At 53.8% G+C, this 15,959-nt stretch overlaps 5 protein-coding genes across 5 annotated transcripts; 3 read left to right on the forward strand and 2 right to left on the reverse strand.

The window, feature by feature from the left end:
* Positions 1-380: 380 nt before the first annotated feature.
* On the forward strand, positions 381-2,993 carry MgOPT7 (oligopeptide transporter; the record flags this gene model as incomplete). Its single annotated transcript, XM_003850038.1, has 7 exons — positions 381-775; positions 825-1,510; positions 1,564-1,718; positions 1,785-1,929; positions 1,987-2,462; positions 2,519-2,633; positions 2,754-2,993. 7 exons carry the CDS (start codon positions 502-504, stop codon positions 2,991-2,993), a joined length of 2,091 nt encoding a protein of 696 aa, XP_003850086.1.
* A 222-nt stretch (positions 2,994-3,215) lies between these two features.
* On the reverse strand, positions 3,216-7,097 carry MYCGRDRAFT_46919 (uncharacterized protein; the record flags this gene model as incomplete). The annotated part of the gene is made up of 3 exons (XM_003850271.1): positions 3,216-4,939; positions 5,006-6,565; positions 6,623-7,097. The coding sequence occupies 3 exons, from the start codon at positions 7,095-7,097 to the stop codon at positions 3,216-3,218; spliced, it is 3,759 nt and encodes a 1,252-aa protein (XP_003850319.1).
* A 1,341-nt stretch (positions 7,098-8,438) lies between these two features.
* Positions 8,439-10,525, reverse strand: MYCGRDRAFT_74920 (uncharacterized protein; the record flags this gene model as incomplete). The annotated part of the gene is made up of 1 exon (XM_003850270.1): positions 8,439-10,525. One exon carries the CDS (start codon positions 10,523-10,525, stop codon positions 8,498-8,500), a length of 2,028 nt encoding a protein of 675 aa, XP_003850318.1.
* A 518-nt stretch (positions 10,526-11,043) lies between these two features.
* Positions 11,044-13,034, forward strand: MYCGRDRAFT_101026 (uncharacterized protein; the record flags this gene model as incomplete). The annotated part of the gene is made up of 3 exons (XM_003850039.1): positions 11,044-11,862; positions 11,915-12,037; positions 12,149-13,034. The coding sequence occupies 3 exons, from the start codon at positions 11,060-11,062 to the stop codon at positions 13,032-13,034; spliced, it is 1,812 nt and encodes a 603-aa protein (XP_003850087.1).
* A 580-nt stretch (positions 13,035-13,614) lies between these two features.
* Positions 13,615-15,459, forward strand: MYCGRDRAFT_110524 (uncharacterized protein; the record flags this gene model as incomplete). Its single annotated transcript, XM_003850040.1, has 1 exon — positions 13,615-15,459. The coding sequence occupies one exon, from the start codon at positions 13,615-13,617 to the stop codon at positions 15,457-15,459; it is 1,845 nt and encodes a 614-aa protein (XP_003850088.1).
* Positions 15,460-15,959: the final 500 nt, after the last annotated feature.

A 15,959-nucleotide genomic window follows, 5' to 3' on the forward strand; every position in this document is an offset into this window, starting at 1 on the left:
TTACTGCCTGTAAATATAAGATATACCCGAATGATTGCAATGATGATGTTGAGTCTTATGAGGGAGTGAGCCTCAACCTTGATACTACATGTGCAGATGCTGATCGCTTGTTCTTCGCTGCAGATGCTTCTGGTTCAGTAGGCAGGATGTGCATAGGCTTCAGGTCGCTTTGCTGTCTGCCGCTCGACGAATCACGCCAATTCGTCTCTGCTGTGCTACACGCAGTGGCACAACATCGGCTACACATCTTGGCATGTACCGGGGCGGGGCCTGACAAGCACGCAATCATGCAACAGACTGCTCGTTCACTCGAGGCGAGCAAGCATGGCAAACAGCTCATTGTACGATCGAGTCCTGAAGACCCACATTCGAAGCGTTGCAATGCCGCACGGATTCGGATTGCGTGCCATCGAGATAGCGTGTTATCGCGGTCGAGAATGGTAGGAGACACGACGACTTCATCGTCCATTGATCATTTCTGCCTTACATGCATGCTCAATCATGATGGCAGGTATGGAGGCGGAACGAAGACCAAGCGTCGACAGCAGATCGAAGACTGCCCACACAGTCTCTGATGGAGTTGACAATACCCAGCAAGACGATGAGATCCTCGACATCATGCGACCATTTCCGGACCTGCCAGGCCAATCAGATGAACCTGCTCAATTCACTATCCGAGCTCTCATCGGTGGCACGATTCTGGGAGCTGTGGTGTCGGCGTCCAATATGTACCTCTGCTTGAAGACAGGGTGGACATTTGGAGCCAGTCTCTTTGGTCATAAGAATGAACTCCACACTACATGCTCATCGCTAACGTTATTCAGGCGCAATTCTGGGATTTGCCATATTGAAGCCAGCAAGCAAAATGCTTCCAAGGTGTCTGGGAGGAGGTTACTTTGGACCTCGAGAGAACGTAGCCGTTCAATCAGTAGCGACAGGAGCGGGTAGTCTTTCCATACTGTTCGAAGGAGCGGTCCCTGCCCTGTATCGTCTGCAGCTACTTTCGCGCACGCCCAAGGAAGATTTCTGGCGGCTGATCACCTTCACCGCAGTCTGCGCTTTCTACGGATGCTTTTTCGGTATTGCTCTGAGGAAGTTCTACATCATCAGGCTGAGGGGTATCTTTCCGACTCCCACCGCCACTGCTATCACCATTCGCAGTCTACACGCGGCAGGAATTGCAGGCGGCGCATTGCAGAAAGCCAAGGTGCTCGTGTCCACTTTTGCTGCTGCTTGCGTGTTCAAGACGGGAAGCATATACGCCCCAGGCATCCTCTGGGACTGGAACATCTCCTGGTGGATCTACAAGACCACACCATGGAAGAGCGTCATTGCAGCTGGCAATTGGGGTTGGTACATTCAGCTGACTCCGGCCTTCTTCGGCGTCGGCATGCTCACCGGACTGAATGTCGGACTTAGTTATCTAGCCGGAGCCATCGTGGCATGGGGAGTGATTGGGCCGGCCACGGTGCACACAGGGGTCACCTTTGGCGTTCCTCGTAAAAGCAATGTAAGATGCTCTCGAAACCTTCCTGCGACCACTATGGCTTACTACCTTTGCAGCCCGATGTCATCAGCTACAAGTCTCTGGATCTTGACGATCCGGTGAACAAGCCTTCCGCCCGCTACTTTCTTCTCTGGCCAGGACTGATGATATTGATGTGTGCTACGTTCACCGAAGTGGCAATGAACGCTCCAGCACTCTGGAAAGGACTGAAGTTGGTCATCGCAGAGAACGCGAAACGACTGCCGGAGTATCGACGATTCGATCGAGCCAAAGATAGGGCGGATGACTTCTTGCTTCGAGAAGACCATGAAGATGACGACCCTGCGCCATTGTACGAGAGAGTACCTAAGTGGATGTGGGCTTCTGGTACATTTATCACCATCCTTGTGACTTGCATTGTGCTGGGGTTGCAGTATAACATGGTGCGAATCGTCTCTGCTAACCCGAACAATCATCCACCTAGCTGACACGCTCCACAGAATGTCGGCCTCTCTCTTCTATCTGTGATTCTTGGGTTCCTCTTCTCTTGTATCGCGACACAATCAGCGGCCTCAGCAGACATTGCACCAGCATCATACTGCGGCAAGGCCTCGCAGCTAGTCTTCGGCGGAGTAACCACACCTGGCTCCTATTCGCTTCACGACAAACAGCTCGTGAATCTCGTTGGCGGAATGGTAGCGACAGGCGCCGCAGCTCAGTCCACTGACATGGTCTCGGACTTGCGCACTGGGTATCTCCTGGGAGCGTCACATCGAGCTCAATTTTACGGCCAGCTCTGTGGCAGCTTCGTTACAGTCTGGCTGAGCGTGGGCTTGTTCCTGCTGTTCACCGGTGCATATCCTTGCATTCTCGACGCTTCGATTGATGACTGCTCGTTCAGCACACCGGCACTTGGAGCTTGGGTTGCGGTTGCCCAAGCCATCACGATGTCCAGTGTACCAATCCCGCCCATCAGGTGAGTCGCAATGGCAATCATGCCTTCAACTTGGGTGTCCGCTGATTTGTGATCAGCGGCTATCTCGCCATCGCCTTTGGAGTCTTATCAATATTCGTCGTGTACGGTCGCTACCGCCTATTTCCCAAGACCTGGTTGATCTACGTCCCCAATCTCTCTGTCTTTGGCCTGGTAAGTCTCTGGATGGCGCAAGGCTTGCGGTGCTTGAGACTGTCTCGGCCTATTGCAGGCCTAATTCTGTGTCGCTGTGTCGTCTGAATGTCGCTGACTCTTGTTTCCTTTGGTGTTTAGGCATTCATGGTGCCGACCACACAATATGCTCTCGCCATGGCGGCTGGAGCAGTAGTCGGGTACATCTGGCGAACCAAGTGGTATAGCTCATATGCTCGACATGGTTACAGTGTTCCGGCCGGATTGATCGCCGGCGAAGGTATCGGTGGACTGATAGCAGCGCTTCTAGAGATCACTAACGTGGGCGGAAATGCGTATGGGAGCGGTGTCGGGTGCGTGCTCGATATTTACTGCGGGTAGACAAGGTCTCTCAGTTCGTTAAATGGCTGACCTTCGCGATTGAAGAGCTGTCATGGTGCCCGGTGGTGAAAAGGCTGAAGTGAATGCTGTCGCTGTGATTCTCCCCCAACGCTAAGCTAAAAAATCGTAGCAATGCCGCATAATTATACATGAGACATGACTCCATCACTCGCTGTCGTTTACTGTCGTAATCTTCAGTGGCCATCCTCCCGGCTTGTAATCTTACAAACACTCCCACTCTGCGAAAACACACCACCTCGCGCTGCGATCTGCCAACACCAAACCCCTCCACATCCCTCGCTCCCCTATTTTGATCACAGTCTCCCATGCCGTGGTTAATCCCATATCTTCCTCGACATTCCGCGATGTATGCTCCTGCTTGCGCGTCAAGCGAATGATCTTCTGACTTGGCGACTGAATCGCGAGTTTTGCTGGCTTCTGCTGAGCGGACGTCATGCCGTTACCGGAGTTGTTGGACGATCCTTCAGAGTATTGACTGCCACTCTGGGAAGCTGACATTGAGACCATGCTCATCGCGCTTGTCGGGCGGACGAGTGGGTTTGGACTTGCGGGTCTCGCGCCAGGTCCAGAACCCCAAGTATCCGGTGTGAAGCGGGAAAGCGAGGACGGATGTTGCCGAATGGAGAACACAAAAGTGTTGTTGAGCGTCAAGCGTGCACACTGCGGCTGGACGATGTACAGATCGTGGCGTTGGGCGTGAGGCGTGGGATGCCGTGTCGTGAAATCGTACGGCGGATTCTGGCCAGTATGCGTGAGCGGCAACGCCAGAGCCATCGAGTGCGGGTTATCCTTGACCGAATGCATCAGACCTCGTTTGCCAGCATAGATTCTGAGCACGCCATTTCCGTCGTCGCCGGGGAGGAGTGCTTTGATGGTGAAGCGCTTTCGACCACCAATCCACTCTGCTTGCGTAAAGGCCTTCTTCGTAACCACGTCACCACTCTCGAAGAAATCCCCGTCCGCGTCCTGTGCGAAGGCTCTTGCCTCAGTCTCAGCGACGCATTCGACGTCTTCCGGAACATTGACATGAAGATGAGCCAATTCGAGTCCCTCTAGATGCAGCATGCTAGTATCGAAGTCAGCCAGCTCCACGGCATTTCGGAAGTAGGAAGGTCCAGCGCACGGAAGTGCAACAAGAATTTCGTGCTCGACTGGAGGTACAAGATGCTGCTGTTCCGGAAGAAGCGGGATATGAGTGTAGCAAATCTCCATTGGACGCGTGAGGAAGTACCACGATTCGGCCACCTGACTGCTGGCGCTGCTGTAAGCACTTCGTTGAGGATGCGTCGGACTGGCAAGGGCACAGTCCATGATGCGCCATTCTCCATCAACGATCACAGCATTCCACCAATGATTCGGCCTGGCAACAGTGTCCAGATCCAGAATTTCACCAGGACTCTTGAGATACCCACGGACGATTTCAGCGTGAAGACCAACTGCGAGGCACATGTCCCGGACCAAAAGAGAGATCTCCTCGCTACATCCGCGCTTGGTTTGAATCGCACGACGAGTGTCGATTTGACCCTCGTAGTCGTCTTCCCAAGTGATCCGTTCAGATACCCAGGTGAAAATTGCCCGTAATCGCTGCACATCGCTCCGATGCGGCCTGCAGATGAAGCTTTGCGCGAGCGAATGGGCACTGACCATCGGTGGTACATTTTGGATGAATCGCGTACTCTTGTCCACGAGTGCGAGATTTGGCAGATTAAAGTCCGTCGGCTCGGTGACAGGCAAGCCATCGAGACCCTCGTCTCCCTCGACTAGCTCATTCAGGAGGTCCACCGGTCGCAAGACGGGAATGTCGTGAAGCTCGCATCGCTCAGCTCTGTCTTCTCGCTCGCGCTGACTGAGAGAATTTGATCGATTGACATCTCTGCGAACCTGCATCCAGTCGCCACCTCCGCCCAAGCCCATGTCCCTCGCAGCTCCACCCTGTGCCGTCGCCGGTCTGAAAGGAGTTCCACCAGACATCGATGACGGGCCCATACCACCCATGATAGATTTGGTAGGACTGGCAGGCCTACTCCCTGCGCGGCTGCTTGGTCGACTGGCACTTGCACTACCAATGGTCGACCTCGCATTGGCCGCACCGGTCCTTGCCGTGGTCTTAGCAGAATCAATCATCCTCTTGAAGAAGCCGCTACGCTTGGACTGAGGAGAGCTTAATCCACCGAGAACGCCAGCAGACCCTGTTGGATCATTGTCCCATTGTGACATTGAATTGAAACCAGCTTGATTCTGCGAGGCATGGCTTTCGTGGTAGCTGGGTCCAGACATCAAACTAGAACTTCCAGTCATGCTCTTCGTTCCGGCCATGTCACCCGTAGACTTGGTCTCTACCAAGCTCATTCCGCGCTGGCCTCGCTGGCTGCCGATTCCGAACTTTCGTCGCGCAAGACTGCCTGCACTTGTTGCACTGAATGCCCCAGCAGACTGACCCGACATAATACTCCGGCTGGTCATCTGAGTGCTAGTCGTGCTCTGCGTGGTTGCCGACGTTTCGGTGGAATTGGTCGCATTCGTCTTCGTCGTGTATGTTCTGTTGAGCGGACCTCGACGGAGCTCTAAAGCCGACTTCTGGTATCGAAGCTGCGGATGCTGTTGATGGGCATATCCCGGGTGACCGTTCGAGCTGTTGCTGGAATGACTGCTGGCTGTGGTCGGGCGAGAAGCGTATTGTGCGCCCTTAAGTGGAGGCTCGGGTGCCTGCTCAGTGAACGATCTTGCATGCCGCAGTTGATTTTCCAAGCGAGTGACATACGAGTCGATCTCTGAGCCTGCATGGGCAGGGGGTATTTGAGGTGTTCGGCTGCGCGGCGGACCAAAGTCGCGATGTTGCTCGTGCGCCGCGAATCCGAGCGACGATTGTGCCCGGCTTTGTTGCGATTCATGGTTAGAGAATCCCATGGATGAATGCGTTCGATGCTGTGCTTGCGATTGAGATCGGATGTCGTCGAAGGCGTCTGGCGACCAGGGGTCCGCAGGAGCTCTTGCCCTCGTGGGTGAGTGTTCTCGCTGTTGGACGATGCTCATATCCTGTAGAGACGACATTACATCGTTCATCGCGTTGCGTAGTGGAGATGGTGTCATTTGACTTGCGCCGCCAGGCGAGGGTGGAATAGGCGTGTGACGACCATTAGCCGCAAACCCAGGATCCATGTGATCCTCCTCCATTTCCAAGGATGGCGCGCGGCTAGGCTGATATGCTACCCGGTGAGCAGGCGGAGGCGGAGGAGGAGGTGATGAACCCATGTCTCCTTCATACTCAAAAGGCGCAGGCGAGGGTCCTCGTGTGTAATGATCTTGCTGGTGATATGGATTCGGCGAGGGGATTGGAGAAGCTGAAAGCATCTGTGGATATGCTGAGCCGTCGTGGTATGTCGAAGGTAGAGGCGATCGAGAGCGCGGCGGAGCAGGTGAGGATGGTTGGTACATGTGCTGCGGTTGACCATCACGTTGTGGGCTATACATCGGCGTCGGAGTGGGAGATGCTGAGGGAGACGGGCGCTGCATTCGTGGCATTGGACTGCGTGGTCGACGCGACGCGCTTCCTCTTGGCGGAGGAGACGGTATCCTCGGGCCATTGTCCCGTAAGGGTACTGCGACACCTCCTTGTTTCTTGATTGTCCCAGTAGGTGCCTGCACTGTCTTCATGCTCGAATACGGCCGGAACTTGCTCTTTTGCTTCTTTTCCATGTCACTGTCTGGTGTCCCTTCTTTGCCTCTGAGGCTTTCCATGCTCTCTCGGCTACCAAACTCTTCATAGGCCTGAAAGGGCTTCCGGAACAGAGCTTTGCTCCGCGTTGTAGAGACGCTGTTCTTGGGTGACGACTGCGATATCGACGGGTTGCGACTGTTTGGCGCAGGCTGAAATGACTCCTCGAGGACTTTGACGAAGTTGGAAGGGAACAGTCCTATGGCGCGCGGATCTCGTCGCAACCGTCCCATCCACCATTGTCCATCGCCAGCATTGAGCGCCTCGATCAAATCGCCCTCAATGAAGCCCAGGTCTTTCTTAGATTCACCGCCCCATGAGTACGTCGCCTTGCACCAGCAGGGAAACGTCGGGAGGTCGTTCGGCATCCCCATAGTGCTTGCAGGTATGCTTGCAGGTACCAGAGTACCGCAGTGAAGTGTCAACGAAAGGCCAATGGCATATCCAAGGACTGTCGTGGTTCAATGCCGCGTATTTCTGAAGATGTTCCACGGTTGCTATGGGCGAGAAAGCACTCGGGACGTGTGTGCGAATTGTGGAGGTGTGCGTGGCGTGGAGCGTAAGGTAAGCGATAAAGTGGAAGAGTGCTTGGTGAGATGCTCAATAGTGAAAGCGCAAGGTCGTATATATCGTCAATGAGAGGCCTGTAGGGTGTGGTTGACATTAGCCTCGAGATAATCGTCGCTTGAGCTATTGTTTTGTTTGTTGTACGCAGCGAGCTTGGCGTTAAGCTTTGGACTAAGGTAGCGCCAGGGGATATTCTGGGTAAGGTAACCTTGCACCCTCGCACCCTCGCACCGTCATGAACCCCACCTCTCAACTCGTTACTCGACCTCGTTGCTATTGTACCTACACCTACATGTCGCCCATCGTCTCCTTGCTGAAACAATGAGACACAGCATGTCGGCCGCCTCTCGACGGCCTGGCAACGCAGCAGGCGCCATGGGCCTCCGCCGACATTTCCGGACCCGAGCATGACCATGCAGTTGTGTCCTCCGACGGCTGCGGCCTCTGTCGGCCACAACGATGTCGCTGCGTGCGCCATTGTCTGCTGGAGTCACGACCTTGGCTTCAGCTTGGTTGATAAGGTATGTCTTGACTCTTGGATCAATATTCAGATCGAGCAAGCAGTCGCTCTGCCCTCCACAGAACCCCAGAGATAGCGCAACCCCGCCGGCGAGCTACGGACTCCTCCGCAAAGTGCACCGACACTCCCGTCTCCAGCCCATGGCAGCCCACTCCGGTCCGGTTTCTCTTCTAGCACGGCCCAAGTTCGGTGCAATCTTCCAGACTACCTACTTAAACCACTCAAATCCCTGGCGGCCATCAATTCCAACACTCAGTTGGTGCAGCCGGGGTAGTACGTGACACTCCAAAATCACCTGATTCGAGCGTTGTCTAACAACATCTCTCAGGCTCAATCGGTAGAGCGTGTGGCTCTTATGTCTCGCCCTGATGCCAATACCAGGGCTTGAACCGGAACCTCAAGGTCGTGGGTTCGAGCCCCACCTTCGGCTATTCCTATCACAACAGAATGGTGCGGCGTGCTCTGAACATTTCTTTTTTGCTTCTGAAAGAGTTGTGGTTTGTGATTTGGGAAATTTCTCTTAGCGCCGAATTTTGGGCGAGCTAGCCTTTTCGGGAAGCCACTTCTGCCGAGGACTGCAAGGTGAGGACTGAATTGCTAGTGACTGAGAACATGAGACGAGCAACACGACAACGGCTAAGCATTCAAGCGTACCATCATGATCTGTCGTTGTGTCTACATTTATTTACTCGGTCCAGGCTTCATCTCCATCCAACTGCCATCACTTGCCCAGACTCCCGCTTTTGTGTAATCTGCCGAATCACTCCCAGCCATATATCCAAATCTGAAATATTCCGGAAAGCCTTCGGACAAGACATCTTCTTCGCCTTTGCCATCTTCAATACCATGACGATTCCACGTCCAAGTATAGTTCTTCCCTAGCACGGTGCTGTCATCCCAATGGTAGGCATCATCGCTGAACCCACGGAAACGCTCGACATCATTGACGAGTATGCTGATACCGTCATATGTATTGTCCAGCTTCGAGTCGTACACCGGCAATGAACCCAAGCCGAAAGTGATATTCTTGGCGCTGATGGCCAGGATTGTCACTGCTGGCAATAGACTTTCCAGCTGGGCGCCTTTGAGTAAGGATGCCGGAGTCTCCAGTATCGGCGCGAAACCCCATCGCGCGATTCCGTTCACGAACAAGCCGAGGAGTAGGCCTTGGTAGACTAGACTCGGTCGGTTCTGGAAGCTCGTGCCTGGTAGGAAGATAAGTCCCAGGATGTAATGGTGGATCCGGAGATTCAAGCCCGGAATTGCCATGAATATCAGAAGTGTGAGCACAAACAACCCGTAGATACCCAGATACTTCGGCATTCGCCCTTCGACTCGGAATGCCCATGCCTGACCGAGAGCGATGCATATTATTGCCAGTATGATGATGATCAAAGCAGGCAGGGCACCAGGCTGTGCCTTGATGTCGTGTGGCGTCAAGCGCTGTATCGGAATCCTGTCAAAGGTGTAGTTGTTCAAGGCACCAACCCACGCCGCTCCGACCCAGAGGATCGTCTTCTCAACTTGCGCGGTGAGATGGGTCAGGGAACGTTTGATAGCATATCGATATACGACCCATGCACAGAAAGCAGCTGGCAGGAATCGGCCGAACGCAACACTGACCAGGCCGTAGTAAGTGGTGTTCGACGGCGGATCAGATACCAGTGCGACGTGGAAGAACAGTACGACGAAGATGGACCAGAAGTGCACAGCCGGATTCGTGGTAAAGAGACTGATCAAAATGGTAAAGACCAGAGTGGGAGCCAGGGCGGGCCAGCGAAGATCTTTGCACTGCGTCTTGGTTCCGGACAGGAAACCAAAGGACTGTGGGAAGTACGAAGAAAACGGAGTACTTGGAATGTTGCTTCGTGTACCGCCAGTGAACGATGGTTGCTCGCCGGTCATTTGCAGAACACCGCAACCTCCTTCAAAGTCCGAGATGAACCCGGAGTGTACAGCAGAAGCACAGATCCAGCTGTCTCCTCGATACACGGCGTTGTCGACCAGATCGAAGCCCGTTTGCTGATCAGCGGGCCCTCCTACTACCACGGGCTTGTATACAATCTCTTGGTCGCCTACAGCGTGCGGGTTGGAGACCTGAACCTTGTGACAATCTGCAGGACAACGGAATGCCAGACTTGTGTTGGAGAATGGCCGACACAGGTTTCCATCGACGCCACATGCGTTACCATCTTCCCAGTAGCGAGCAGTGCAACTCAAGCGAATAGGATTGCCATATCCTGGGATCTCTGCGGCGACAGAGCTCTTCCATAGCAGCAGCGAGAACGACATGAGCCAGAGACAGTATAAAGCTGCTAGCAGAGCTATTCGCTGGATGGTCCGAGGTGCATAGCGATCAAGCAGCGCTATAGGGGCATGCTGTAACTTGGGAAAGAACGGCGTGATTGTGTATATCCTGGGCGGCTGCGGTCCTTTGACCCAGGTCACAGTCTTCGCCCATCCTTTCTTCACGATGGAAGGTATCCGACTCGAGATCTGCTGCTGCCACGAGGCTCTTGCTGCGCTACCTTGCCTGTCGAATTCCGTCGGCGTTCGGAGACGACCTGGTCCAATGGTATCGTCGTCGGAGGACTCGTCTCGGTATCGTGATGCTTGAGCCAGATTCGTATGGTGCCTCAATGCGGCCTCGTTGTCGACTTTGGGAGTGACTATGATAGTCGCCGGTCCGGGTTCATTATCTCTCTCCATTTCGGTGCCTCTCATTCGATCATGGCGGCTTTGCGAGGTCGACTCGGTTCCGTAACCCGCCTGCGAGCTCGAGGCAGAAAGCAATGGCGACAATGCCGCCCGTCGTTCGTCCATTATTGCCACTAGCGCCGCACACCTCGTGGCCGCCTTCCGAGATCCACTATTCTAGCGAAGGTTCGACCAGATCTTGGCCTGCATGGTCGTTCTAACGATGTTCATCTTTGCTAGAGCTTCGACTCGAGAAATGCAGTGGGGTAGCAGTAGAAAGCAATGGCATTTCGTCTCGTTCCACCGACCCGATACTCATGTATGGAGGTGAAGTTGTCGCGGGACATGGATTAGTTCTTTGAATCGAGAACAAGCGCGGAGCGGCGGAGTTCGGTCCTCGTTGCGGGGAGCTCCCTTGCAAGGAGATGGAACCTTGATTTGTAAGGACCGGGGTAGATCGAGATAAGAATGACCAGTACATTGGATTACTATTGCTGGAAGACCACTTCCTCTTCTACAACAACAAGACAGAACTATTTCACAACCATGGTCAATCCAACGAGCAGTACCATGGACTCCAGACCCGAACCCAAGGATCTCTCGCACCACCTAAGCCGAGTGACCAAGCAGCGTCAGGCCAGTTCCGTCAAACAGTTCTACAAGTACTTCCAAATTCCTGGCATTGGACAATTGGCTGGTGGCCTGCCGAATAATTACTACTTCCCATTCGACACACTCGAGGCCAAAGTCGCGCGACCAGACCGCTGGGAGCCGACGCCGAACAGACCCATTGATCCGCCACCGCACAACGATGAAGCCCTCGCAGCTCTCAGCCTGCACGACAATGGCAAGACAAAGGCAGAAAGCAGCCCGTTAGGGCAACCACAAGATGCGATCCGAGTACCGCATACATCTCTTCAGCCAAATCCCGTCAAGAAGATCGATCTGTCCACGGCATTGCAATATGGACAGGCGCAAGGATACCCACCGCTATACTACTTCATTCGCGAGTTCACCCAGAAGCACATGCACCCGAATTGCCCATATAAAGGTGGGCCAGAAGTTCTGTTGACCTGCGGAAATACCGATGGCTTCAGCAAGGCGCTTCAAGCGTTCAACAATGAGTGGAGTGAGGAGAAGGACTGGATTCGAGACCGTGAAGGTATTCTTGTGGAAGAGTTTGCTTATATGAACGCCGTGCAAGCCGCACGGCCGCGAGGCTTGAACGTCGTTCCGGTGGGAATTGACGACGAAGGCATGCGAGCTGCTGGTCCCGGCGGTTTGAAAGAGGTGCTGGAGAATTGGGATTACAAGAAGGGCAAGATGCCACATCTGATGTATACTGTGACGTGAGTTCATCCGCGTGGACGAAGCGAAACGGGATACTAATTGCAAACATAGCATGGGTCAAAACCCAACCTCTGGAGTGCTCTCCCTCCAGCGTCGACGAGAGCTTTATGCTCTCTGCTCCAAGTACGACATCCTCATCATTGAGGACGACCCGTACTGGTACCTCCAATTCCCGTCTGCGACTGCAAAGAACACCACGACTACATCGGATCCCGCGAACGTTTCGTTCAACCCCGAAGTTGAGATGTTTGCCAATGCCGAGCCTCGCCCGGAAGGCTGGAAGAGCAGCGAATACAAGTTTCTTGACAGTCTTGTTCCTAGCTACTTGAGCGTTGACACTGATGGTCGTGTGATTCGTCTGGACACATTCTCTAAGACTGTCGCCCCGGGCTGTCGATTGGGCTGGATCACAGCACAGCCTGCACTTATCGAACGAATGCTTCGCATCACCGAGACGAGCACACAGCAGCCATCTGGCTTCGTGCAGTCAGTTGTCGCTGAACTCGTCCTCGGACCAGATCACAGCGGCTTGGACAAGAGCTCAAAGGGCGGCAAGGGTGGCTTGACCACCGGCGAGGGCTGGAAGGCCGATGGCTGGGTCCGCTGGCTGGAAGGTCTCCGAGGAAACTACGAGCGTCGCATGAACACTATGAGCAGCATCCTCGACTCTGGCAGATTCCAAGTCAAGGCAGGCCGTCGCAATAGCCTCATGGACGACTCCGAAGACGAGTGGTCCGTTGTTGAGAAGACCGAGTTGTACTCCTTCGACTGGCCAGTCGGCGGCATGTTCATTTGGTGGAAAATCCATTTCGAGAACCACCCGCTTTACAACACATACAAGAAGATCAAGGGCGGTCTCCCACGCCTGTCTCGAGCGCTCTGGGTTTTCTTCACCACAAAGCCGTACCAAGTGCTCGTTGCTCCAGGCACAATGTTCAGTCCCACAGCAGAAATTGCCGAGAAAAATGGCTGGAAGTACTACCGTCTCTGCTTCGCTGCGATTGACGAGGACAAGCTGGCTCCTGTTAGTCACCGATTGAGAGATGCCGCGAATGCTTTCTGGAGGATCAAGGACAAGAAGACGATCGACGAATTGCTTGAGGAAGACAGCCAGACGCTGGAAGGTAAAGCAGACCTTGCGACAATGACGGCCATGATTGGGCCTTGTTAAACCAGTATCCACAGAGGCTGAGCGCTGAATGTCACAGATAGAGATATTGCCGCCTTATGATTTATGCCCAGCCGACGGCCCATCGTGAAGTGATGGAGAGATCTTGTGGTCTTCCTTCTCGCCTCTGGTACGTACCGACGCTGCAAAATGGATGCATATGTGTGCATGCCCGGCGTAACACCGATCATGGTTGTCTTTCGCTTGACGAAGATCAGGCCTATAGGAGGAGAACTCCGCTCCGGATAACGGCATCCACTTCTTTGACTCACAGACTAGATGCATCGCCACGGCCTTCCAGTCGTTGTAACTGGCCGGGTCGGAATATGCATGCGAGAGAGCATTGCATAATCAAGGCAAGCTGGTTTGTTGCCTGGCAGTGGCGTCGATGCTTTGCCTTAGATTCACTTGCTGGGTCCGCTCTTGCCCGTTTGAGCCTGACAGCAAACCTAAAACTCGATGCTCACAGCAAACAGGCGAACTGGCAGCTGTGCATTATACGGCACAGCATCGAAAGACCTTCACTACATAAGAGGCTCTGTGCGCCCTTTGCAACACTCCCAGGATACCTGTCGTGCCCAGCATGGACTTCCGAAAATTAGCCAAAGCCCTTCCAGTGGCAAACGAGTCTACCAACGGCACAGAATCTTTCGGTCTGACAGATCTCCCTGGCAGTATATTGGAGACACTTGTTCCTGGCTATGGTCTCATTTCGCGATACATCTCGTCGGCCTTTGGCATTGACATCTCAATCTTCGTGTCGACAGGACTCATCTTGTTTGCGGCCGTCAAAGCCGGCCAATTCGTTTTCGAGTACTTGTCCAACGCGTTCACACGAGCATTCGTCAGTAGCGTCTACATCGATGAGCATGATGATCTCTTCGACATGGTCATGGGCTGGCTCGCCGACAACCAACGCACGAAGTCGAGACGGACGGTACGAGCAGTGACGCAGAGAGGGTCGAAGGTTGAGGAAACCATGGACGACTCTCAAGAGACTGGATTGACTGATGGTGCCATCTTCGACTACAACAAGTGGAGTGCCCGTATACCACCACGGTACGAGCCTTACTACGGCCGCAATCTCCTCTGGTTTCAGGGACGGCCTTTCTACATTCAACGAAGCCGGAAGCCGCAAAGCAGCCGCGTGCAAGTCAGCTTCAGCTCGGTCGAAGACGATCTCATCCAGATAGACTGCTTGGGTCGGAACACCGATCCCATCAAAGAGATGCTCAAAATGATCAAGATCAATTCCCTCGAGAAGCTGCAGAACACCACCACAATCCGACACCCGACTCCGAAGGATCGTGCCCGCTACGGTGGATCGTGGAGCAAGACTTTTTCTCGTCCTTCAAGGCCAATGGAGACTGTAATTCTCGACGACGTCCAGAAGAGAACAATCATCACGGACATGAACGAGTTTCTTCACCCCTCTTCGCCGAAATGGTATGCCACGCGAGGCATTCCGTACAGACGAGGGTATCTCTTCCATGGCCCTCCAGGGACCGGCAAGACCAGTCTAAGCTTTGCTCTCGCTGGCATCTTCGGCTTGGAGATCTATGCTATCAGTTTGCAAGAACCAACACTTACAGAAGGCGATCTTCTTCAACTGTTCAACGGACTACCGAGGAGATGCATCGTGCTGCTTGAGGATGTTGATGCCGCGGGACTGTTGCGTGACAGTAAGAGTGACGAAAAGGACAAGAAGAAGTCCAAGAAGACCAAGGCGGAAGATGAAAAGAAGACAGAATCAGAGAAGCCCAAGAAAGAAGCAGAGTACACACTGAAAGACCTCGCGAAAGAGCTCAAATCCATAAGCACACCCAAATCGAAGAACAGCAACAACGACAGCAACCAGAACAATACAGGCCATCCGAATCGTGCACCAGGCACAGGAATCTCCCTCTCCGGTCTCCTCAACGCCATCGACGGCGTCGCCACCCAAGAGGGTCGAGTGCTCATCATGACCACCAACCACCCTGAAAAGCTCGACGCCGCTCTAGTCCGTCCTGGACGAGTCGATCGCCGCGTGGAGTTCAACCTCGCCAAGAGGGACCAGATCAGCGAACTTTTTGTTCGCATGTATGCTGGCGATGACCAGACTTCCAAAGCCAACAGACAGAGCAACAGCGTCTTGACCAATGGCCACGCCAAGCAGGGCAATGGTAGTCTCTTGCGAAAGCCATCGCACGTCCAAGGTACAGGACTGACCGACGTGGAATTGCAGCAGTTGGCAGACGAGTTTGCGGGTCACATCCCTGACGATACGTTCACGCCCGCTGAACTCCAGAATCTGCTGATGAGGCACAAGAAGGAGCCAAAGGCTGCGGTGGACAGGGCTGATGCTTGGGTCAAGGAATTGTTCGCGGAAAAGGAGAAGGCGAAGAAGGAAAAGCAGGAAGCTGAGAGCGATGACGATGATGAATAGACTGAGGATGAGATATGATAAACGGCAGGGAATCCTTCGGAATGGTGAAAAGAGGATGACAGGCTGAGACTGATCTGGCGACGAGGTTGGAGGATTTTTCGGTTTCTGAATTCTCGAGCATCACTCCAACATTTCCGATAGAGCATCGAGCGTACTACGGAACCATGCACGATGGCCCTTATCCTAAATCTCGTCTTCGGCCCAGGTGTAGACATATCACCCTACATGCTACTTGGTTTGAGATCTTATTGGCGTTGACTGGTGAGTTACCTGGCGGTCACATTGGCTGCACAAGTACTCGTACAGGTGCCTTGATCGGACACTGAAATACGCGTACAATTAAGTTGTCTGGTCGTCTTGATAGCCGTACATGTAACGGTACATGTAACGATAGATGTCGCCGTACATGCCACCGTACGTGTCGCCGTACATGTCGCCGTACATGTCACCGTACATGTCGCTGTACATGCCACCGTACATGTCACCGTACGTGCCCCCGT

Source organism: Zymoseptoria tritici, chromosome 8 (genome assembly GCF_000219625.1).
Source record: "Zymoseptoria tritici IPO323 chromosome 8, whole genome shotgun sequence".
NCBI lineage: Eukaryota > Fungi > Ascomycota > Dothideomycetes > Mycosphaerellales > Mycosphaerellaceae > Zymoseptoria > Zymoseptoria tritici.